Source organism: Podarcis erhardii (assembly GCF_964252035.2).
Source record: "Podarcis erhardii genome assembly, chromosome: 9".
Taxonomy (NCBI): Eukaryota; Metazoa; Chordata; class Lepidosauria; order Squamata; family Lacertidae; genus Podarcis; species Podarcis erhardii.
This window is the reverse complement of record NC_138512.1, coordinates 5,351,580-5,375,051: the sequence shown is the minus strand read 5'-3', so window position 1 is coordinate 5,375,051 and position 23,472 is coordinate 5,351,580. Positions and strand designations below refer to the sequence as shown.

Sequence of the window (23,472 nt, the reverse complement as noted above, 5' to 3'; positions counted from 1 at the left end):
CTGCTTTGCTTCTCAATATTCTCTGGTTGGCCTCTGTTATTCTCTCCTACCAATAGGGAATCTATGTAAGGACTCTATATGGGCTCTTGGATAAGGGAAAAGGGCAATTTTTGTTTACAACACCCCTGATACCCTCCCAGAATATGTCCCCTCCCCCCCTAAAACTCTCCCTAAATATGCCCCCCTTAATCCTTCCCTGTATGCCCCTCCCCCCTTAATCCCTCCCTGAGTCTGCCCCTCCCCCTCTTAATCCCTCTTTGAAGCTGCCCCCTCCCCCCTTAATCCCTCCTGGAAATGATCCTGCAGTATGTCCCCTCCCCCCGCAAGAGACCTTTTTTGCCCCCCTCCCAGCTCCACCCTTGCCCTCCTATACCCCAGAACACTGGCAGGAGTATGACTAGACAAAATTTCCTGGATGGTCCTCTGCTCGAAGCCTGGCAGGAAGGAAGGAAGGAAGGAAGGAAGGAAGGGAGGGAGGGAGGAAAGAAAGAAAGAAAGAAAGAAAGAAAGAAAGAAAGAAAGAGGAAGGAAGGAAGGAAGGAAGGAAGGAAGGAAGGAAGGAAGAGGGAGGGAGGGAGGGAAGAAAGAAAGAAAGAAAGAAAGAGGGGGAGGGAGGGAGGGAGGGAAGAAAGAAAAAAAGAAAGAAAGAAAGGGAGGGAGGGAGGGAAGAAAGAAAGAAAGAAAGAAAGAAAGAAAGAAAGAAAGAAAGAGGAAGGAAGGAAGGAAGGAAGGAAGGAAGGAAGGAAGGAGGCCAGAAGGGCGGCTCAGTCGGGCCCTCAACTAGCGGCCTCGTCGTGCCAAGCAAGCGGGGCCATGGCAGGGTTGGCGGGGCCCCTGAGGGCCGCTTGGCGGAGACGGGCCGATGCGGCGGTTGAGGCAATGGCGGCTGAGGTGGCTACCACCGCTTTGAGTTTCGCCCGTGGCCTGCGCTGCTTGACGGCGTGTAGCCCCTGAAGGACAGAGGCCCCCACCCCAGGAGGCGATGGCGGCTGAGGCGGTGACGCCCGGTTCGAGTTCCCTCTGGGAATGAGCTGCACATGGATCTGAGCGAGGAGGAGGCGGAGGAGGCAGCTGGGCCCTGTGACGAGGACGGGGCCTGTGATAGTTCAGAACTTAACTGGTTAAGTGTTCTGAGGTGTGCGTCACTTTCCGACGTCAGCTATGGAAGCTGGGAGGAGTCTGGGAGGAGACTGTACTGTTGTTGTTCTCTCTGTGTGTCTTGAGAGAGACGGACATGTTTTAACATGGCTGAAAGGAGCCCTGGTCTTTTATGGGCTGAAATGTTCCAATAAAGTGCTGTAAATAGACGAATCTGTCTGTGTATGCTTGCATGAAGAAAAGGGAGAAAAAGACTGTTTTACACCACTGTATGCTACTCTGCTAAGCCGTGGCCAAAGAGACAGCAGATTTTGCTGCGCAGCTGAGAAGGAAGCGTGCCGGACCGCTGTAAATGACTGATTGGGATCGTAAAGCTATCAGAGGCCACGGCTCAACGGTCAAGCTCCAAAGATCGTTATCTCTGACAGGTTATGGAAGGTCAGTAAACGCTCGTAAAACAGTCGGCTTTGAGCCACTGGAACGCTTTGAAGTCAGCGTGGATGCCGGTGAGCAAGAATGATTAATTGCCTGCTTCCGAGAGACAGTGAGAGCTTCTGATACAGAGAGCTGGCCGGAGGCGGAGGCTGCTTTCAGTGAGTCTTGCCTGATGCTGGAAGGCAGAGCTGCTCAGAGACAGAGCTAAAAGCTAAAAGGCAGCTGAAAAATCGTTTCTCCACGGAGAAGGGAGAGCCCGGAGGAGCTGGTACTGAGTTCTGAGTAAGTACAGCTTGAGGGGCACCTTGGGAGAACGGGAGAACATGACAGAGAGCCAGGCTCTTGTGGACATTCCGTTTGCAAAGCTAACTTTAAAAAATTGGGCAACCTGGAGCAGAAGAGTCAGGGGTTGGTTCCTAGTCACTGGGCTTTGGGACGCAAACCAGACAGAGCCAACAGGAACACCCCTTAGCTGGCATGCAGCTGGAGCAGGCTGTGTGGCTGGAGATAGCCAGCAGCAAATGCAAAGAGAGCTGAATATGCTCAGAGCATGCGTTGATGCATCACTGAGACCCCATTTGGAAGGTGTACAGACACCAGGGGCTGCCTGGAATGTGCTGCGAAGTTTGTGTGAAACTGCAGCAGGAGGCCAGGGCCCTGGAGAAGAAATGGAGAGCCCCAAGATGGCTGCGGCCCCAGTTCCCGGTACTTCAGTCTCAAGGAGCACTGTTGGGCAGATCGGGGGGGCGAAGAGTTCCAAAGGCAAGTTTGAAAAGTTTTCCACTAAGAGTGTCTTCAGAGGGGGCCAGGCTGGTGGGAGGCGCCGTTCCAGAAGGAGGATGGCCAGGCCAGCTGGGAGAAGCCCCAGGCAGTATTTTTCCACTGGAATACAACGTCTGCATGGCAGCTGCCCCCACCGGAGCAGAGAGCCGATGCAGGATGTTTGCAAGGACACTTCCCATGGGAATCAAGCGGGTTTCCATGGCAACAGGCCTGGGAAGACAGGCAGGCGTGGAACTGAGCCAGGTGGTCGTGGTAAACAACAGGAAGAGGCTTATCAAGTCTCTGCGAGTATGGCATTGTTCGAAGACGGCCGAATGGAAAATTTCGAAATGGCTTTTGTAATCGACTCTGCAGCTAACCGCAACATGGTTCCAGAGACCCCTGCAGGCGGGATGTGGAATTGCACGCCAGTTCCGAAGGGACAGACTGTTACATTCGCAAATGGACAGAGAACTAAAATTTCCAAGAGCACTAATGTATTTCTTTCTGTTTTACAGGAGTCGGTGGATTTTTGTATTGTTCCGGAGGTTCATCACTGTTTATTATCTGTGCCTTATTTGTTAAATAAGGGGTTCAAAGTTTGTTTTGAAAATGATGTCTGCACAATCTCCAGAGGAGGGAGGTTACTGGCCAAAGTACGGAAGGGACAGAATGATCTTTTCATTCTTAAGACGTCTCTTGGGGGTGAGGGGAAGGTTGAGAAAGCACAAGCGTTGCGTGCTACAGTTCCCAACCAGCGTGCTACAGTTCCCGCTCATGTGTCATGTGCTTGTGTTTGGCATGAGAGAACCATTCATGGTTCTGTAGAAGACTTGCAGGTTCTACCCGAGGTTTCCACAGGTTGTAAGATTCGAGATTGCAGAAGTGCCATTAACTGTGACACTTGCAAGAAAGCAAAGGTGAGAGGGTGCAGTTACCCAAAGGTGGAACGGGTTGCCACTAAACCTTTTGAGCTGGTTCACATAGATTTGGCAGGTCCTGTCAAGGAACCAAGTCTGGGAGGGGCCAGGTTTCTGCTAACTTTTTTGGATGATTTCTCACAGAATTCCTGGACTCTTGGTCTCAAATCCAGGGAGGATGCAGCACAGCTGATCAAGAGCTGGATTGAGGGGGTGGAACAGAGATTCTCCACCAGGGTTCAAGCGATCATCAGTGACAGAAATGCTAAGTACACTGGTTCTGCTTTGCAAAAGTTCTTTCGACAGAAAGGGATACTTCACACAGTTACTTCTCCCCAGCAAGGGGGGGTGGCAGAGCTGCGGAGTGGAGCTCTGGTTAAAGCTGCACAGGTGATGCTGAAAGAAGCTAGGTTACCTCCTGAGTTTTGGCTGGAGGCTACTAGGGCTGTGTCATTCACCTGGAATCGTGTCTACAACTCACTGGTAGGTGACACACCGTATTCTTTGTTAAATGGCCGCAAACCCCAGGTTCACTTTCTGCGCACGTTTGGGACTCCTGCGTATGTTACTGTGCCCAAAGCTTTGCAAGGGCCAGATGGAGCCAAAGTCCAGAAAATGATCTTCTGTGGGTATGAGCCAGAAGCCCGTGCATGGCGATTTGCGTACCCGTCAGGTGATCAGAGTAAGGTGCTGATCAGTAAACACGCTGAGTTCTGTGAGGAGGATATAAAGTCAAAGACTCCTGTCAGGCGTGATGTTCTCTCAGAATGTCTCTCTGATCCAGAAGACAGTTCTGATGAGGCAGAGGAAGAAGGGGCTGAGGCTGCTGATGACGACCAGGTCACTGACCAGGGTCAGGAGCAGGATAGGGAATCTCCAAAAGCTGTTAAGAGATTGCCCAAGAGTGAGCCTAGTTCTCCTGTGAGTGTAATGGAGAGGATTCGAAGACGCGTTAAGTCAGAGGGGGAGTCCTGGGATGCAGAGGACACACCTGCTGATCAGAGTGAGTCAGAGGGAACACCTGAGTTTGTGCCTAGGAGATCCAGTCGCACAACTAAGGGTATTCCACCTGAGAGGTACCAGGCCACAGGTACGTGGGTAAGTTTCGCACAGTGCGATTCTGAGAGTTGTGAGGTGATTCCACAAATGCCCAACAGGTACGCCAAGGTAGGGCGCAAGGCATTGGGGAAGGGATTGATCTCACAGGGTGTTGCTGAAGATGTTACACAGGTCTTGTCAGAAAGCAACGCAAGGGGGTGTGTGATAGTTCAGAACTTAACTGGTTAAGTGTTCTGAGGTGTGCGTCACTTTCCGACGTCAGCTATGGAAGCTGGGAGGAGTCTGGGAGGAGACTGTACTGTTGTTGTTCTCTCTGTGTGTCTTGAGAGAGACGGACATGTTTTAACATGGCTGAAAGGAGCCCTGGTCTTTTATGGGCTGAAATGTTCCAATAAAGTGCTGTAAATAGACGAATCTGTCTGTGTATGCTTGCATGAAGAAAAGGGAGAAAAAGACTGTTTTACACCACTGTATGCTACTCTGCTAAGCCGTGGCCAAAGAGACAGCAGACTTTGCTGCGCAGCTGAGAAGGAAGCGTGCCGGACCGCTGTAAATGACTGATTGGGATCGTAAAGCTATCAGAGGCCACGGCTCAACGGTCAAGCTCCAAAGATCGTTATCTCTGACAGGGCCAGCATTGAGGAGGAGAGGAGACAAGTCATCTGCAGGTGACTTCTGGGACCCTTTTGCACCCCCTCTGAAGACAGCTCCTCCAGCGTCTTCCCCCAGACTAGCGTCACCATGTTGCTCTGCCTCTTGGCCCTGTGGATGCTGCCTGACCAGCTGGTGCCTCCAGACTCCCAAGGATGCTGCCAACCAGTCCCTTGGCCCACCTGCAGGCCCGGCCCCCGAGATGCACTTGCCTGTTCCAAGTGGCGTTAGGACAAATGCCCTCCATTCATCTGCAGCAGCTGCAGCTGCCATGGTGGGAGGGATGCCCCTGTCTGGGTTTGGGGCTGTGCCTCTCTTTCCTCAGGACCCTCTCAGACTGACCCTCCCTGGAGATTTGTCCATCAGTTTCCAGTGTCTGGGGGCCCCTTTTTGCCCCAGAGTTGTCCTCTGCTGACTTCCAGATGCTACAACCTGCTAAAGACTGCACAACACGCAGAAGCTGGATTTCCTGAGGGTGGCATCTCCCCCTCCCTTGCTTTTGACCGCAAAAGACATTGGTGCCGAGTGTCCTGGACTGGCAGTAGTCAGGGGTTGGGCACCTTGGTGGTTTGGCTGCTTTGCTTTTCCCCAAGGGCTCATGGAGTTTTATTTTTATCTTCTGGCCCAAACCTCTGGGCTCGTGTCTCCCCCGCCCACCCTCCCTGCACCCTTTCCAATGCCAGCCTCCTTCCACAGGATGCCCACCTCTTCCTCCTTTCAGGCTCCACTCCATAGCCCAACGGACTCATTTCTGGGTTGAGAGGAAGGAGCGCTTGGTACCTCCTCTGTTCAAGAGCTGAAGGAACATTGGTCATTTCTGCAATCTTGTGATCTGATTCCAGAGGGCTATGGGTGTAGGGGCCTCTATCCCTTGGCTTCTCATCTGGCCAGAATTACTCCAGGCCCACCATTTGGAGCAACCTGCCAAGAACAACAGGCCTGGTCCCCTGTTCGCCGCCCCCCCCCCCAAGGTTGGCTTGAGAAGTAGCCTGCCTTTGGTCCCCTTGAGGCTTCCTCGCTGCTGTTTCCCGCTGCTTCCCTTGCCCCTGTGCTAGGCAGCAAGGGATTTTGGAGCACCCCTTGGCCTCTTTCCCTTTAGATCCACTGGCTTGTTTGCCACCTCCTGTTTAACTCTGTTGCCTAGCAATTTTATTATAAAATTTTATTATAAAAAAATATAAAAAATCTTGTTAGCTCTTGAGAGTCTTGTTAGCTGTAGAGAACTTCTTGCTCCTTTTTGTCCAGAGATCATTTGCTGTGACATTTTTGGGTCTTGCTTCAAGTGTGTGGATTTTCTCTTCTTTGTCTTCCTCCGATGCTGAGGTCCTCTGCAGAAATGAGCACAAGGGAAAGCCTAGCATTAACTACAGGGGCTGTAATGGGCCCTTTGTTTATCCTCATCAGTAGCTGAAACAAGAGAGCTAATGTGGTGTAGTGCAGGATTGGGCAACAGTTTTGGCCTGGCAGGCCAAATCTTGATCTCTCCATAATGATGCCAAGTGACTGGCAAGTGGGTGAACCAAGGAACTGATGCATAGGGACTTCTTTCCAGCCACGGGCATGACATCTACCCCACATCTAACACCACAGATTATGTCAGATGTGGGGTAGGTGGGTGTGGTTTGGAGAATACAGCCTTGCAGTTACCGTATTTTTCGTCCCATAGGACGCTCCATCCCATAGGACGCACCTACTTTTTTGGGGGGGAAATAAAGGGGAAAAATTTTTCCTTTATTTTCCCCACAAAACCAGGTCGGGGAACAGTGGGATGGCGGCGCTGCGCCTCCCAACTGTCCCCTGAGCTTGTGGGCTGGCCGATGTCTGCCTGGCGCGAGGGGCGCTCTGCTTCAGGGCACCCCGCCCGCCGGGCGGCAGGCTGCTATCCGCAGCGTGGGGAGCCCTGTGGGGAAGTCCTGCAGCACTCCCCACGCTGCAGATGTCTGTCCGGCGTGCGGGGCACTCTGGTTCAGGGCACCCTGCCCACCGGGCGGCAGGCTGCGGACACCTGCGCGAAGCACGGGCGTCCTCTGGAGGGCGCCCCAAGCTCCGCGCTGCAGGCTGCCGCCCGCAAGCCTTGCACGCCGGGGGGGAGTCCCCCCCGTGCGCAAGGCTTGCCGACACCTGCGCGAAGCACGGGGCGTCCTCCAAAGGGCGCCCCACGCTCCACGCTGCAGGCTGCCGCCTGCAAGCCTTGCGCGCCCTGGGGGAGATCCCCCGGGTGCGCAAGGCTTGGTGACACCTGTGCGAAGCACGGGGCGTCCTCCGGAGGGAGCGCGCTGCAGGCTGCTGCCCGCAAGCCTTGCGGGCCCGGGGGGGGGGTTCCCCCGGGCGCGCAAGGCTTGCGGATAGCTTCCTGGAGCCTGGAGAGCGAGAGGTGTCGGTGCGCACGGACGCCTCTCGCTCTCCAGGCTTCAGCGAAAGCCTGCATTCGCCCCATAGGACGCACACACATTTCCCCTTCATTTTTGGAGGGGAAAAAGTGCGTCCTATAGGGCGAAAAATACGGTAAAATGGAGAGTTCCTGCTTATCAAATCTGACCCACAGGATAGAGGTTCCCCACTTTTGTTGCAGAGGTTGGAGTGTTGATCTGGACTCATGTTCAAATCCCCACTTAGCTCCCTAGGCAATATTGGGCCAGTAGGTATCTCTCAGTCTAACTTTTATCTCACAGTTTTTTGTGTGAAAGTAAATGGCAGGGGGGAGAACATGTTTGTCACTTGGAGATCCTTTGAAGAAGGGCAGAAGATAAATGCACTAAATAAATAAAATCAGGCTATCAAATCTTTCCATTCTCTTGGATGACAAACAGTACGAGAAGAGTTTTCCATTCTTCCCTTCCAGCCCCTTCTCTCTATGAACTGGACCCAAAGATTTTCATGCTTAAAGTAGACCCTTTGAAAGTGGAATTTAAATTAGTCTGGATCTAGTTTGTAGCAGGCCTGGGTTTAAACTACACAGGTCTTTCACAATGATAGCTAGTTGAGCTTTTATATCTGACTTCCTCTAGAAACGCCATTCCATACTATACAAAGTTGAACAACAATATAAGCAGCATAGGGTACCTACCATGTTTTCAGGAACAGACATCGCAGCTGGAGTGGCCAGGATTACTGGTACACTGAAGCAACCGAACTGGCCTGTTACAAGACATAAGAAATACACTAGCAACTTCATTTGCATTTAGTGCCATTTAATAAAATAATTACTTAAATAATCTCAGATATCCCTGTCTTTCTGTCTTCACAACATGAGGGCTATTCCATTGTTTCATATAACAGAATAAACCAGGGGTCGGCAAACTATGGCCCCTGGGCCACATCTGGCCCGGGGTTGGTCTTTAACTAGCCCCGCCCACTCAGCCAGTCCCCGCACGGAGCTAAACCGGCGCAACGTGGCGCCGGCTTGCTGTGCGGGGACTGACTTCCGTGACATAGCCACGGCTTCCTATTGGCTGCAGGAAGCTCCTGCAACCAATAGGAAGCTGCGGACACCTCCTCCACGCCACCTCTGGCAGCAAGGAAACCGGGATGTGCGCATGTGCGCCCGCCTGCACCCATGCGCCTACTCCGGCCTGCCCCAAGGTTTCGGACACAGTTTACCGGCCCAAGGCTTTGCAGCTTTGCTGACCCCTGGAATAAACTGAACCACAGTTTCAGAAAGCTTTCATTGCCCTATAAGGCTGGAAAGTTAACTATCTACACAGGTTGGGCCAAACGTGCTGCTCTGCTTTCCTTTGGGCCACATCAGCAAGGATGAGAGGGAGGTCTGGTCCTCATGGCAGCTCAGAACCTCCATCAACACTGCCCCAGCTTGAACTCTGGGGAGGTCACTTTGGTGCCACTACTGCAGCAAAAAACAGGCTGGGCTGCAGAAGCACCAAGAGCAAACATTCAGCTCTTATAGAGGAATCAAAGCTTTTCTGAACTGAAACACCCTACTGAAACGTCTCCTATAAGAAATTAAGCAGTTATGACACTATTGGTTCTAGCAACTGTTTCCCACGTGCCACGGTGGGGTGCTGCTGTTTAAGGAAAATGAGCCTTTAAGGACCTAGTTAAATTGGTAGTACTTAAACTGTAAAAATAAAATGTTGTCCATACAAGCTAAGGCTCTCCTTCAAATTCGTATTGAAAAGGAGATACCCACACTACTCACATTCTTTTGGAAACATTCAGCAATGTTTACCGATCATTGGGGGAGCTGTTTTGACCATTCAAGTCAGTCAGATTTAAGGTCAAACTAGCATGTGGAAGTGGCATCAGGCATAGACTTCTGCTCCATTCGGAGTCTTTCTTTCCATGGAGTCACCTGCTGCAGCAGTTTTCTGCCTTCCTTGATCGCTTCCCTTCAGCAAAGGATGAAAAAAACCTCTCACACCCCCCCCCCCGGAACAACTAGGGTAAAGGGCAGAAAGGCTCATCACTCCATTTTTGGGGGTAGACTCCCCACCCTCCCCTTATATCCAAGTGAATGGGGATGTGTGATTTATGCCCCTCCATCACATCTAATTTTGCCTTGGCTGTTTAAAAACATGTTGATAACCCGGTACACAAAATTACCTGTAATTATCTTCACAAGAGACACTTATCTTTCGGCTTTCCAGGATAGCTTTCAGCTTTAAAATGGATTGGCCCGTGCAAGTTTCACTGGAAATAAAAGCAATCACATTTCCATTCAGAATGAAATTTGTATGTCCGTCGGTCCTGTAATGTTTACAAATTAACTGTAAAGGAACTAGTAAAAGCATTTTAAGAGAGGGCAAGTACATCTGTCCTTGTTGCATGGCCCATAAAAGTTCTTGAGAGCTCCAGAGTCTTCATTTCCTCTGACATGTTCTTCCTCATACAAATAAAAATTTTAGACAAGAAGGAGAGCCTGAGGGCACTTAGAAGTCTTCCCCGTGACAGATATATTCCACCAGTGTGTGGACAGCTAAGGAATGAGGCAATCAGGAGATCCCGGCAGCAGGTTCAGCCAGAGAGCGTAGCCCAGCTTTCCCCCCTCCTGCAGCTGTTAATTACAAGAAACACTTCAACAGGGGAGGGGGCTAAGGGGATATAAAAATCGAAATCTCTCCCTCAGTATGCCATAATATCCAGATTCCAGAATAACTGTTTATTTAAAAAGTGCTGAACCAATTAAAAATGCATAGGAAAGTAGTGAGTTTGGGAATTGTAAGGAACTTCTGCTGCTCTGAAGGGAGCAGAATAATTTAATCTCCCAACATTCTTGAATAACTATTCCAACGATACACTGAAGGATAGTTGACGGTAAGCACTAACAGCTACTACAAACACACTTCTCTTTTGCCCGGCAAAATCCCACTATTGACAGCTGAATCGGAGCAAACGGCATTCCAGGGGAAACCCAAATTGCTACTTGCTCCGATTGAGTGGTAAAGATCAGGTTTTCCTGGGGGAAGCGCCAGGGAAGAAAAAATGCGCTCAGAAACAGACCAGAAAAGCGCAGGGCAAACGGTAAGAGCTACACTTGCAAAACATTTCTAAGTATTGCCTGCATAGCTCTCCAAAGCTCTCTAAATGAAATGTTGATGAAACGGTACAATATTATCTTGTATGAAGAATCTCAAATTATTATTAAACTGAGACACTGTTGCTATCTGCTCCTTTCTCTTTCAACTATTGCCCTCTAGCATTTTCTCTTTTCAGCTGTCCCTTTCTTAATCTTTTCCCCCTCAATCTCATAATTTTCCTTCATTCCTCTTCTTCTTCATTTTCGGTAGTTGCGCCCACCCTGTGAAACACCCTCCTGTCAGATGTCAAGGAAATAAACAACTATCTGACTTTTAGAAGACATCTGAAGGCAGCCCTGTTCAGGGAACTTTTAAATGTTTGATATCACCCAGAGTGGCTGGGAGAACCCAGTCAGATGAGTGATATATTAATAATAATAGAAGGGGAAGAAAGGGAGGCAGTGAGAGATTTTACTTTATTGGGCTCCATGATCACTGCAGATAGTGACAGCAGTCACGAAATTAAAAGACGCCTGCTCCTTGGGAGAAAAGAAGAAAAAGAAGAAGAGTTTGGATTTGATATCCCGTTTTATCACTACCTGAAGGAGTCTCAAAGCGGCTAACATTCTCCTTTCCCTTCCTCCCCCACAACAAACACTCTGTGAGGTGAGTGGGGCAGAGAGACTTCATGCAGCTGCATGTGGAGGAGCGGAAACGCGAACCAGGTTCCCCAGATTACGAGTCTACCGCTCTTAACCACTGCACCACACTGGCAAAGACAAACCTAGACAGCATCTTAGAAAGCAGAGACATCACCTTGCCGACAAAGGTCTGTATAGTTAAAGCTATGGTTTTCCCAATAGTGATGTATGGAAGTGAAAGCTGGACCATAAAGAAGGCTGATTGCCGAAGAATTGATGCTTTTGAACTCTGGTGCTGGAGGAGACTCTTGAGAGTCCCATGGACTGCAAGAAGATCAAACTGATCCATCCTTAAAGAAATCAGCCCTGAGTGGTCACTGGAAGGACAGATCCTGAAGCTGAGGCTCCAATACTTTGGCCACCTCATGAGAAGAGAAGACTCCCTGGGAAAGACCCTGATGTTGGGAAAGATGGAGGGCACAAGGAGAAGGGGACGACAGAGGACAAGATGGTTGGGCAGTGTTCTCGAAGCTACCAGCATGAGTTTGACCAAACTGCGGGAGGCAGTGGAAGACAAGAGTGCCTGGCGTGCTCTGGTCCATGGGGTCACGAAGAGTCAGACACGACTAAACAACTAAACAACAACAACAACAACAACAACAACAACAACTAATAATAATAATAATAATAATAATGTAGGCCACTGATATGCACACTTTTTATCTACCCTTAGTTAGAAACTCATCCATCTCCCTGAAGTACCATAAAAGCAAAATCCATTTGTGTGATGCAGATGTCCTCTACTGGCAAGAGGCAGCCCTGCAACCAAATCCATTAACTTCTCCCGAGTATGTACAACACATGATAAGACAGGCAAACATTAGAGAGAGACAATTATTCCAGAGAGACAAGAGAGGCGTTATTTCTCCTGATAGCCAACTTTGTCTTCTTTTGTGCATGTTCATCTCTTACTGAACAGGCTTTTGCAGTGCTTTTTTTCCTTTAAAAAAATGTTTAGGGGTATTCTCATTTTACTACTCATATCGAAATACTGCCCCACACTGAGACCAAATTTAGATTCACAAAATGTTTAGGGGTATCTGTAGCCCTGCGTCCCACCCCCCAGGAAAAAAGTGATGGGTTTTTGAAACACCAGACAAAACTGTGAACAGAGATGACCATTGTCCTCAGTTCGCTGAGGACCCCACAGTGCCCTTTTCAACTCTTTGGGTAGATGTGCCCCACAGACTTGAACAGGTGCTCTTTCTGTCTCTCCAGGTAACACTTCAAATTGTAGGTCTGGGAGTGAGGAAGCCTAAGGATGTCACACAGCACCCATTTCACACTGAGTTCTTCATGGAAATTCATGATATTAAACTGATAGAAGTTTTCAGTATCTACCGTATTTTTTGCTCTATAAGACTCACTTTTTCCCTCCTAAAAAGTAAGGGGAAATGTGTGTGCGTCTTATGGAGCGAATGCAGGCTGCGCAGCTATCCCAGAAGCCAGAACAGCAAGAGGGATTGCTGCTTTCACTGTGCAGCGATCCCTCTTGCTGTTCTGGCTTCTGAGATTCAGAATATTTTTTTTCTTGTTTTCCTGCTCCAAAAACTAGGTGCGTCTTGTGGTCTGGTGCGTCTTATAGAGCAAAAAAATACGGTAATTTGTCTCCAGCCAAAAGACAAAGGCTGTGCCAAAAATTATGAGAAAAGAAAATATGCATGGTTTTTTTAATGCACTTAATATGTGGGATGGATTGCATATCAAAGTACCAGATAAATAATTTTTTAATGTGCTTAATTTAACAACAGCAGCAGCCAAACCCCCTCCCCCCAAAAAACACCTTTAAAATGACTGCCTAAACTGAGCTTTTTCTGAGAAAGCAGAACAGTACTGCTAACAAAGAAGGAATCATTCTTGGAAAAACAGCATGTCTGTTGGATAAGGATATGCCATATTGTAGTAGTCTGTTTCTAACTGAACCCTAGATATAGAGAGTTATTATATTCTGCATTATCAAAACATACCTTTGTGGTCCATCAATGTTCTGCATAAGCCAAATCTGCATCTTGGAGACTTTATTAGGATTTAAGTTAACAACTTCAACACTGCCAAAAATGCTGAAAGAGCATGAGCATAAGAAAAGAGCTCAGATGTTTACCAGCCTCAATAAAACATATCAGATAAAAATCTTTATAGATGCTATTCATTGCCATTGCCTAGCAATTTCAGAAGATAAATATGTATGTATGTATGTATGTATGTATGTATGTATGTATATATGATTTTGATTAATTACCCATCCTTCACTCTGAGGTGTTAGGGTGGATCACAACAATTTAAACTACAATGTTAAAAACAGTTTAAAATCACAAGCATAGGGCGAGTCCTTAAAATACATGTCTAAATTGTCAAAGGCCAGGATAAGGCTAATGAGCTATGTTAAGTTGACTCTTATTGACAGCAATAAAGCTAGTTTGTTTATTATGAGTCTTTATTTACCTTTCCATCAATCAAGAGTAAGAACAACCTACCTGGAAGCAGTATGGCTGCCTTCTTAATCCACAAGAATATCACATCTATCAATTCACTTTGGGAACATCAGGAAGATATACACAGGCATATCACAATGACATTACAGTCAAGTGGGAAAATACCTGTCGTTTCTGAATGCTCCAGCTTCTATGGACCCATTAAGCATCACTTGAGTTATACCACAGGCTGCTTCTGCAAACTAAAACATATTTGAAAACATAGTTTGATGTAACAAGAGAACCTGCTCAATACCTTGTATGCACTTACAGTTTTGACCTTTCAACCGTCACCAATTTTATGAGTTTGCCTAAGTGAAGAAAAGATTGCCCAGGTTCTGCAAGTGGTGTTAATTTCAAAATGCCCAACCATATTGAGGGAGCCAATAGAGTGCCTTCTAAATTTTGTTGGACTGCAGCTCTCATCTTCCCTGACCATTTGCTGTGCTGGCAGAATCTGGCGAGAGAATTGTGATTCAACAGCATCTTGGCGGCACCAACTTGGCTATCCCTGGGTTAAGGGATAGGATTCTGTTTTATTAGCCATTGATTTTAATTCAATTGTGTATTAGTGAAGCATTATATATATTTCAGTATCGCTAACCTGGGTTGCATAGAACATACCATCTTGGATGACATTTTCCAGTACATTGAACTAGGGTTATTCTCACACTCAGTCCATTCGGGGCAAGATTCATAGTTGACTCCTATAATAAATACAGTTTGAGCATAAATACAAGACTGATATATTGTGCCCTATCAGAGGGGAGGGAAGAAGAACTAAGTTTTAATGCAATGCCTCTGCTACAACTGGAAAGTAAGAATTTTAGGGTCTCAAGTAGAAAATAAACGTTCATAAATGTACAAGGCAAACACATACCGGTACGTAAGTATATAAACCACGTGTCTGAAATAGTTTTGACTCTCCCAAATTGACCTCAATATATTTCTCCCCAAGGAGGGAGGAAATGGGGAAAGCCTTCCCTTTGTCTTTTTGCTTAGAAATCCTGTCTTAAGGGCGTATTTGTGTATGAATAGGGTGAGCCCGTGACCTGGATTCAGGAACTAAAAGTATTTACCATCACAAAAGAGTGGCCAGGCTGCCCAGGTAAAGCAATCAGTGACCATTATCAGGTATCCTGGCAAACAGGATTTCTGCTGGAGACCGCCTCCTGTGAAGCATGTCTGATGTTTTGGGGGTTGGTCTTGGGCACTGTGGGTTAAACCACAGAGCCTAGGACTTGCCGATCAGAAGGTCGGCGGTTCAGATCCCCATGACAGGGTGAGCTCCCGTGGCTCAGTCCCTGCTCCTGCCAACCTAGCAGTTCGAAAGCATGTCAAAGTGCAAGTAGATAAATAGGTGCCACTCTGGCGGGAAGGTAAACGCGTTTCCGTGTGCTGCTCTGGTTCGCCAGAAGTGGCTTAGTCATGCTGGCCACATGACCCGGAAGCTGTACGCCGGCTTCCTCGGCCAATAAATTGAGATGAGCACCACAACCGCAGAGTCGGCCATGACTGGACCTAATGGTCAGGGGTCCCTTTACCTTTACCTTGGGCTACAGGGTAGGCAATTTCAAAAGTCTATAGAAGGGTTTGCACACCATTGTTCTGGGTTCCTCCTCCCTCCTGCATGTGGTAGTGAGCACCCTGTTGCAACAGATTAATAAAGATCACTCTGACTAGCTGCTTTGCTTCTCAATATTCCTTGGTTGGCCTCTGCTACTTTCTCCTACCAACAGGAAACCCACTTAAGGACTCTTTACAGGCTCTTAGAGACCCCATAAAGGAAAAGGAGCAGGTTTTTCTTATAACAGTGCAATGCCTCTGCTACAACTGGAAAGTAGGGGTGAGGGTGAATTTGATGTCTACACACCATACAGAGCATCTACTGTACATTATTTCCATGGCTTTGATTTCTTTTCTTTTATTCTGAAGTTGCATCTTTCAATCACTGGATAACTGTTAACAATACATTATTATATCCTTTCTCCTTCAAACCTTCTTAAAGGATAGAATTCCTACCCTCCCCCATACCAGAAGGGGGGAACCCTAAATCTCTCTTTTTTTGGGGGGGGGTAGAGAATAGGACACACTTCTTACCTGGGCTGGAGGGGTCTCCACACCATGAGAGCCCATCTGCCATGTAGCCTAGTAAAGTGTCTTCCAATGTGAGGAAATCACGATTAGTTTTTGTGTAACGGTGTACAAGGTCTTTTGTCTTGCTCCAAAACAGCGACTGTAAGTAAAGTGTCAATATTGAATTCCTAGCTCTGACACATTTCCTGAACTATAACAGTAATATAAACCCCTCCTCTTTCCATTTCTCTCCACAGTTTTCAGCTTTGGGCTGAAAGCTTTTGGATGGTTTTTGGGGTTTTTTGTGTCTTACGGGGCAAGAGACCCGGAAGTAGTGGCAGAAAATATATGGGCATCTGTACAGATAAGAACAAAAAATCGTGGTAGTAAGAATGGGTAGGTTCTGTTGTTTTGTTTTTGGTGCAATATTTGCTCCATGAACTCCTGTGACCTCCCTCCCCCCCCCCCTTTGCTCATTATACAGTTATGCTTACATGTAGAGGGGGGTATTTTAATTTCTGCCAATTCCCCCTCCCAGTTTCAGGCCTTCCTGTGCTCTTCTAGATCTAATAAGTGGCTATTCTTTAGTAAAACCCATTCTTTCAACATAAACATAATTGTAAGTCAGGGAGAGCAAAACCGCCTCGCTCTTTGGTATCAATCACAGAATTAAAATGTTTATTCGGCTTTACGCCCATCATGAAACACAACACAACACAACAAAACAAAACAAAACAAAACAAATAAAACAGCGGACTCGTACAAGCCACAAGCAATACAACACAGTTCACAGCTCACAAGGACAGACATTAGCCATTCACAAGAAAAGCTCAAGATTAAGACTAAGATTCTGGCACCACACGTATCAATCATAATTTTATGTTTTATCCTGGATTTTCTCCCCTGCCAAATAAACTTAGAAAGCACTTTCTGTCATTCCTTGAAGTTTCAAATGTCATTAACTCTAGGTACTGTCTGGTATAGGATTAGTATTTTGGGACTATGTTCATTTTTATAGCCGAAATTTTGCATTCTACTTCAGATTTTCAGGTCTTTTTTAATTTCTTTCCAAACCTTTACATAGTTACCATTAAAGATGTTGTGATTATTCGCCATTAACCAAATTCCCAGGTATTTCACTTTCTTTTCACTCTTTATATCACTAGTTCTTTCTAAGTCTTTTGTAAGGGGACAATCCATATTTTTGACTAACATTGCTGTTTTTTGTTTATTCAGTTTAAAGCCTGCTAGATTGCCAAATTCCCTTATATCTTCCAGTACTGCTGGTACACTTTCTAGTGGGTTTTCTAAGGTCAAATAATATCATCTGCATATGCTTTTAACTTAGAATTTTGCTGACCCACTCTTATACCTCTTCTTTTGTCATTCATTCTTATCTTTGTGCCAATACTTCTGAAATCAAAATAAACAATAATGGGGACAATGGGCAGCCTTGTCTGGTTCCTTTCATAACTGTACACCCATCAGATATGGTTTTATTTACAATAATATTTGCTCGTTGTTCAGTATATATTGTTTCTATAGCCTTTACAAATATTTTCCCCAAATCCATTTTCTTCAGGACTCTTTTCATAAATATCCAAGACACATTGTCAAATGCCTTCTCCATGTCCAGAAATATCAATGCTGCCTGTTTTTCGTTATGCACTTCTAGGTATTCTATTATGTTTATAATATTCCTAACATTATCTTTTAATGGTCTGCTGGGGAGAAAGCCTGCTTGGTCCTCACATATTAAGTCACTCATAATTTTTTGAGTCTATTTGCTAATATTGTTGCAGATAAGTTACAATTGCAGTTTAATAGCTATATCGGGCAGAGGTTTTGGGGATTTGTCATGTCTTTATCTTGTTTGGGTATCAAAGTGATATAAGCCTCCTTTCTAGTTTCTGGTGCTTGTCCTGTTTCTAACACTTTGTTCATAATATATTTTAGGTATAGGCCTAACTCATCCTGAAACTTTTATAGTACTCCACCAGGAGCCCATCTGGTCCCGGGGCTTTCCCAGATTTTCCCTGGCTTATCACCTGATGTACTTCCATCGTGGAGATTGGCGTATTTAATAGCTCTGCGCTTTCTCTCAAAATATTACCCAATTTACTTCACTCTATATAATTCTCTTTAAGTTTAAAGTCTTCTTTCTCTCTTTTATACACATCTATGTAAAAGGAAAAGGGACCCCTGACCATTAGGTCCAGTCGTGGCCGACTCTGGGGTTGCGGCGCTCATCTCGCTTTACTGGCCAAGGGAGCCGGCGTACAGCTTCCGGGTCATGTGGCCAGCATGACTAAGCTGCTTCTGGTGAACCAGAGCAGTGCATGGAAATGCCGTTTACCTTCCCGCCAGAGTGGTACCTATTTATCTACTTGCACTTTGACGTGCTTTCGAACTGCTAGGTTGGCAGGAGCAGGGACCAAGCAACGGGAGCTCACCCCGTCATAGGGATTCAAACCGCCAGCCTTCTGATTGGCAAGTCCTAGGCTCTGTGGTTTAACCCACAGTGCCACCCACGTCCCAACACATCTATGTAAAACCTCACAAATTCCTGTCTGATTTCTTTTGGATTGTTTATGTCTACTCCATCCTTCACCAGCTCATTAATTAATCTTTGTCTACTCTCTTTTTAAAGTTGCCATGCCAGTAACTTTCCTGGTTTATTTGCAAATTCAAAATTCCTTTGTTTTACAAACTTAATTTTCCTTTCTATTTATTGGTTTACAAGCATTGAATATTGTATCTGTAATAAATTAATCTCTTGAAGTTTCTCTTTATTTCCTGCATCTGTAACCACTTCTTTCTCTTTCTTTATTCATTTGTCAGATAGTTCCAATTTCTTACATTCCCTTACTTTCCCTTGGTATGCACATTTCTGAATAAAATAACTGCCTTACCCTCATCCCAAACAGTTTTTAAGTCAACATCTTGATTACAATTTAATTCAAAATATTCTTTAATAATTTTCTTGAGAAATTAACAAGCACAAAATAACTACCTTGTTACATCAAAATAAAAAAATTCCTTCCAGTAGCACCTTAAAGACCAGCTAAGTTAGTTCTAGGTATGAGCTTTCGTGTGCATGCACACTTCTTCAGATACCATGCACACGAAAGCTCATACCTAGAACTAACTTAGCTGGTCTTTAAGGTGCTACTGGAAGGAATTTTTTTATTTTGTTTTGACTATGGCAGACCAACACGGCTACCTATCTGTACCTTGTTACATGGGATGGATTGTCTGGCCAGGTCCATCAGAGGCTGGAAATCTTCCTCTGTTGCCCTGCATGGATGCTTGTACATAAAGGCATTTTGAAATAGCTCCCAAATTTTGAGGCAGTCTCTGTCTCTGTAAAACAAACAAACAAACAAAGGGGTCTTTGAGAATGGCTGCTGTTCAGCCTGACACTATTAAATGTGAATTATACAAAATAGTATTTGGATAGTGAGAAAGCACTCCTAATTCCTAAGCATAATGGAAGTCCGACAACCTGCCTTTCCCTCTCCTGAACAGCCCAAGAAATGTACTTCTGATTAAGAGGATTACTTTGACTAAAAGCAGTAGTCGAAGTAAACTATGAGCATAACAGTAGGCTAACCAACATGCTTGAGTCTCATTCTTTTCTCTTTCAGCTGTGGAGGTGGAAGTTACTTTGAAATTAATGCTGCTTTATCTGGAGGCTGGGACGCAGGTGGCGCTGTGGGCTAAACCAAAGAGCCTAGGAATTGCCGATCAGAAGGTCAGCGGTTTGAATCCCCATGACGGGGTGAGCTCCCATTGCTCGGTCCCTGCTCCTGCCAACCTAGCAGTTCGAAAGCACGTCAAAGTGCAAGTAGATAAATAGGCCACAACTGGACCTAATGGTCAGGGGTCCCTTTACTTTTATCTGGAGGCTGATATTCAGAGCAACAGTGAGAAACATACACTGTACCAACAGAGAAAGAATAGGGCACATTTGCTTGCTGTGGGGCAACATTTCAAGCAGAGACATGACATCATTGGGAAAAGGTGGGCAGCAACAGATGCTCCTTGGGGTCAATGAGAAACGCTCTTGCCCTCAAAATACTAGACCTGGCTTCTGTGAAAACATGCTGGGGAGTGTACCCTGCAGACTCCATAATGAAGGAGCACTTCCTTATGGTCTGAGAACCTCTGCTGTAGAGAATCCCACACCACCTGTATAATATTTGATGGGGGTGTCTAACCAGGTAAGTTACTTAGGCTTACCTATTTTGACCCAAGGCTCATATTCACCCTTGACGAACCCTCCATAACAGTGATGGGTTTGGCCAAAAGTAGGCTTTGCCTCCTTGTACACAACACACAGGCCCTCCCGGAATCTGCTGATCCAATTCTGCACAAAGCAGCCAAAAAGGACATCTCCTCTACCCTGACTCCAGGTCGTAATGCATCTTGATAAGAGATAAATAGTTAATCTGATAACAAGGGAGAGGACAATTTGCATCTTTATCAGGGTACTGGGCTGGGTGGAGAAGTTTAAACTTTCCTACTGCCCCAGAACCATTCAGATTAATGACGATGATTATGTTTAGTTTTTTATATATAAAAAACCATCACCAAAATAGATGCAGCCTGACAGGGCAGAATCTTTCTGGGGGAGGGCTGAATTATTGCTTTTTGCATTGTTGGGGAACTGCAACAGGAAAAAGCAACTATTTGTTTTTTTCTGTGTACAGTGGTACCTTGGGTTACATACGCTTCAGGTTACATAGGCTTCAGGTTACAGACTCCACTAACCCAGAAATATTACCTCGGGTTAAGAACTTTGCTTCAGGATGAGAACAGAAATCGTGCTCTGCCGGCGCGGTGGCAGCAGGAGGCCCCATTGGCTAAAGTGGTGCTTCAGGTTAAGAACAGTTTCAGGTTAAGAACGGACCTCCAGAATGAATTAAGTACGTAACCAGAGGTACCACTGTAGTTAGAGAAGTAAGAACCGTAAAAACTCCCCAAACCTTCCTATGAAAGTGTATATCAGTGTATATATACAGCCACCATGTGGAAGAGAGAGGAAGAGAGAGAGAGACACCCCGAAAGCAACATTTGTAGCAGCATAGTTAAAACTAGCACTGTGTTCTCTCCCCCCACGCAAAGTATCATCCATCAATTAATAAGAACAGAAGTTGCATTTGATCAAATAACACTTTATCATGGGGGTGGGGTGTAGGGGTTGTGTTGTGAATACCTTACTTTTGAGGTGGCCAAGTGGCATTTGTGGATGTCTTTGCGCTAATTTTACAAAATAATTTCTCCCATCTTTCCACACTTCAGTTGAACCTTCAGGAAAGACCTCACGAGGTATTCTCTCCCATGAAGCTTTTCCAGATAAGGAAATGCAAGCAGCCAGAGAGAGATGGAAGTACAGAAGAAATATTTGCTGGGAAACACAAACACAGCCCCTCCTCAGCCACCTGACAATGAAGGTGTGGTTATCTTCATGGAACAACCCCACTGAAAAAGGTAACAGTGGTTACCCAGACCTCGTTGCTGGTTGCAAAGCAGCCCCCATAACCAGTTCAAGCCCCCAAAATGTAGGTCCACCACTGAACATAGCTAACTGGTGGTGTACAAATTGTGCAAGTCTACTGAATCCAGTCATCATCCAAGGTCAGGATGTGCGAGGAGAGCCTTTTATGTATTCTCACAACTGGCTGTGCGAGGCTGTGGAACTCCCTGCTCCATGAGATTCATCTGACTTTCCCCCTGATGGAGATCTATTGCTGGTTAAAGAGCTTCCTGAATCAGCACCAGTAGGCTTATTGCTTGTTCAGGCTTGAATTTATAGGTCAGGATCCTCTTTGTATTATTTTATCCGCTGTCCCTACTTTGCATTTTATGTAGCCAGGGGTCAAAGTGTCGAACTCGGTTCAAATTCCAACTCAGCCAGGAAGTTAACTGGATGACTTTTCTCCAGTCACTATGGCTGTGTACACATTCCCATTTACTCTGCATCCAGCACACTCCCAAGCTATGTACACATGATGCTAGCCACAATCCCCCTCTGTCCTGTAGCTTCTTGAGAAATGCTGAGTTTGGATGCATCCCCCCACAAACCAGTCTTGATTCCATTTGAAAAGGTAGACTGTATGAAGATGCCCATGTCCGCTGTCTGACCTCTGGTGTGGGCAACTTGGAAACAAATCTTACCACACCAATGTGCATGACGACAGGCAAATACGACATGAAGTGTAGTGGAGGGCAGTGGGACAACCTCTCTGCATTTTAAACCCGTACTGTGTATACAGCCTCTCTGCCTAGCCTAACGCAGGATTAACTGGGAGAGGAGCATGTAGGAAAGCAGGTAGAAAAAGGTTTTGTTTAAAATTTGTTTGGTTTAAAATTGTGGGTCTGTTTCCTTTCATATGGAAAGATGGATACACCAATAAGCTGGGCTCTTACTAAAGTGCCTGTGGCAATATGTTTTTCACATCACAGATGTTTGAGGGAAAGGTCCTTATACTGTAGTTTTTTTGTAATGTTTCCCTTTGTTTTCCATTTATGCTTGTTTGGACTCTTATCTATGGAGCTTGTTTGCACAAATGAACCGTCTTCGGCCAGAAAGAGAAAAGGGAAGGTCCAGTTGTTACCAGCAGGAGTCTTGGCTTCTGCGCTCTCTCCCCTCCCTTGGGCACTTGAGCGCTAACCTAATTTGGGCTGGGGGCTGCATCGACCCATAGCGCACCTTCTGGAGGCTAAAGTGCAACAGTGGGGGTGGTCAAAATGCAGTTCTCAAGTGTGCCTTCCCAAAGACTTTCCCATCAGCCAGTGGCGTAGCGTGGGTTGTCAGCACCCGGGGCAAGGCAAGTAATTTGCGCCCCCTAACCCCTAACCTGCCGCCGCTGCCAGCTTCTTCTTGCTGCTGCCTGGTCTGGTCTGGTCTGGTTCTCTCCCGTGCTCAGCGCTGCGCTGGGCGGCCGCTGCACTGTCCCTCCCCCAGATAGTCCCTCGCTCTCCGCACTGCACCACACGCCTGGCGTGCACCCCCCCCACAGTGGGCGGTGACCCGGCGGCTCGGATCGGATTCGCACAGCCAGCACTGCAGTGAGAGAGAGCGAGTGAGCCAGGTAGGGGCAGAGAGCTGCGAGTGCAAGCGCACCCCCCCCAGATGTTGCGCCCCATGCGGCCAGGCCCCCCCTGCACCCCCATGCTACGCCACTGCCATCAGCTATTCTGCGCCATTTTTCATCATCTTAATTCATGATTAAATTGAGGGGGGGGGAATCAACAAATGATTATTGCATGGTCTGGGCCAGGGAAAGGAGGTCCTTGAGGTATTGTGGTCCTGAGCCATTTAAGGCGTTATAGGGCAAACCCCAGCGCTTTGAACTGGGCCCAGAAACTAACTGGCAGCCAATGCAGTCTGATCAGGATTGATGTTATATGCTCAAACTGTCTTGCTCTGGCTACTGAATTCTACACCAGCTGAAATTTCCACACCGTCTTCAGAAGCAGCCCTGTGTATACTGCACCACAGTAATCTAACCTAGAAGTTACCAGAGCATAGGCAACAAAAGTTAGGTTATCTCTGTCCAGCTGGGGCACAGCTGGGCCGCCAGCTGCAGCTGATGGATAGCACCCCACATCACCAAGGCCAGGATCCAGGAGCACCCCCAAGCTACATACCTGCTCCTTCAGAGGAAGTGTAACCCCATCAAGAGCAGGCCACCTCCCAGCCATCTGGTCTAAGGAACCACTCATGAACAGTGCCTTGGTCTTATCTGGATTGAGCTTCAGTTTGTTGGCTCTCACCCAGTCCATTACCAAGGCAAGGCAGTGCTCAGAAGTAAGTCCC

The 23,472-nt window shown here is 46.7% G+C and overlaps 1 protein-coding gene across 2 annotated transcripts in view; it reads right to left on the bottom strand.

The window, feature by feature from the left end:
- Positions 1 to 5,118: 5,118 nt before the first annotated feature.
- Positions 5,119 to 23,472, bottom strand: part of LOC309349960 (ADP-ribosyl cyclase/cyclic ADP-ribose hydrolase 1-like) — a 34,587-nt gene continuing 16,233 nt past the window's right edge. The window contains exons 2-9 of one of the 2 annotated variants that reach the window (XR_014160233.1): positions 18,881 to 19,010; positions 15,672 to 15,807; positions 14,196 to 14,278; positions 13,698 to 13,774; positions 13,068 to 13,160; positions 9,082 to 9,572; positions 7,993 to 8,063; positions 5,119 to 6,253 (exon numbers count right to left, since the gene is read on the bottom strand). Coding sequence is in view for 1 of the 2 variants with exons in the window: in XM_081876446.1 (XP_081732572.1) it covers positions 8,000 to 8,063; positions 9,486 to 9,572; positions 13,068 to 13,160; positions 13,698 to 13,774; positions 14,196 to 14,278; positions 15,672 to 15,807; positions 18,881 to 19,010 (670 nt within the window). In the remaining variant the exon portion in view is untranslated. The remainder of the gene's footprint in view (positions 6,254 to 7,992; positions 8,064 to 9,081; positions 9,573 to 13,067; positions 13,161 to 13,697; positions 13,775 to 14,195; positions 14,279 to 15,671; positions 15,808 to 18,880; positions 19,011 to 23,472) is intronic. The other variant, XM_081876446.1, reaches the window with a different exon arrangement.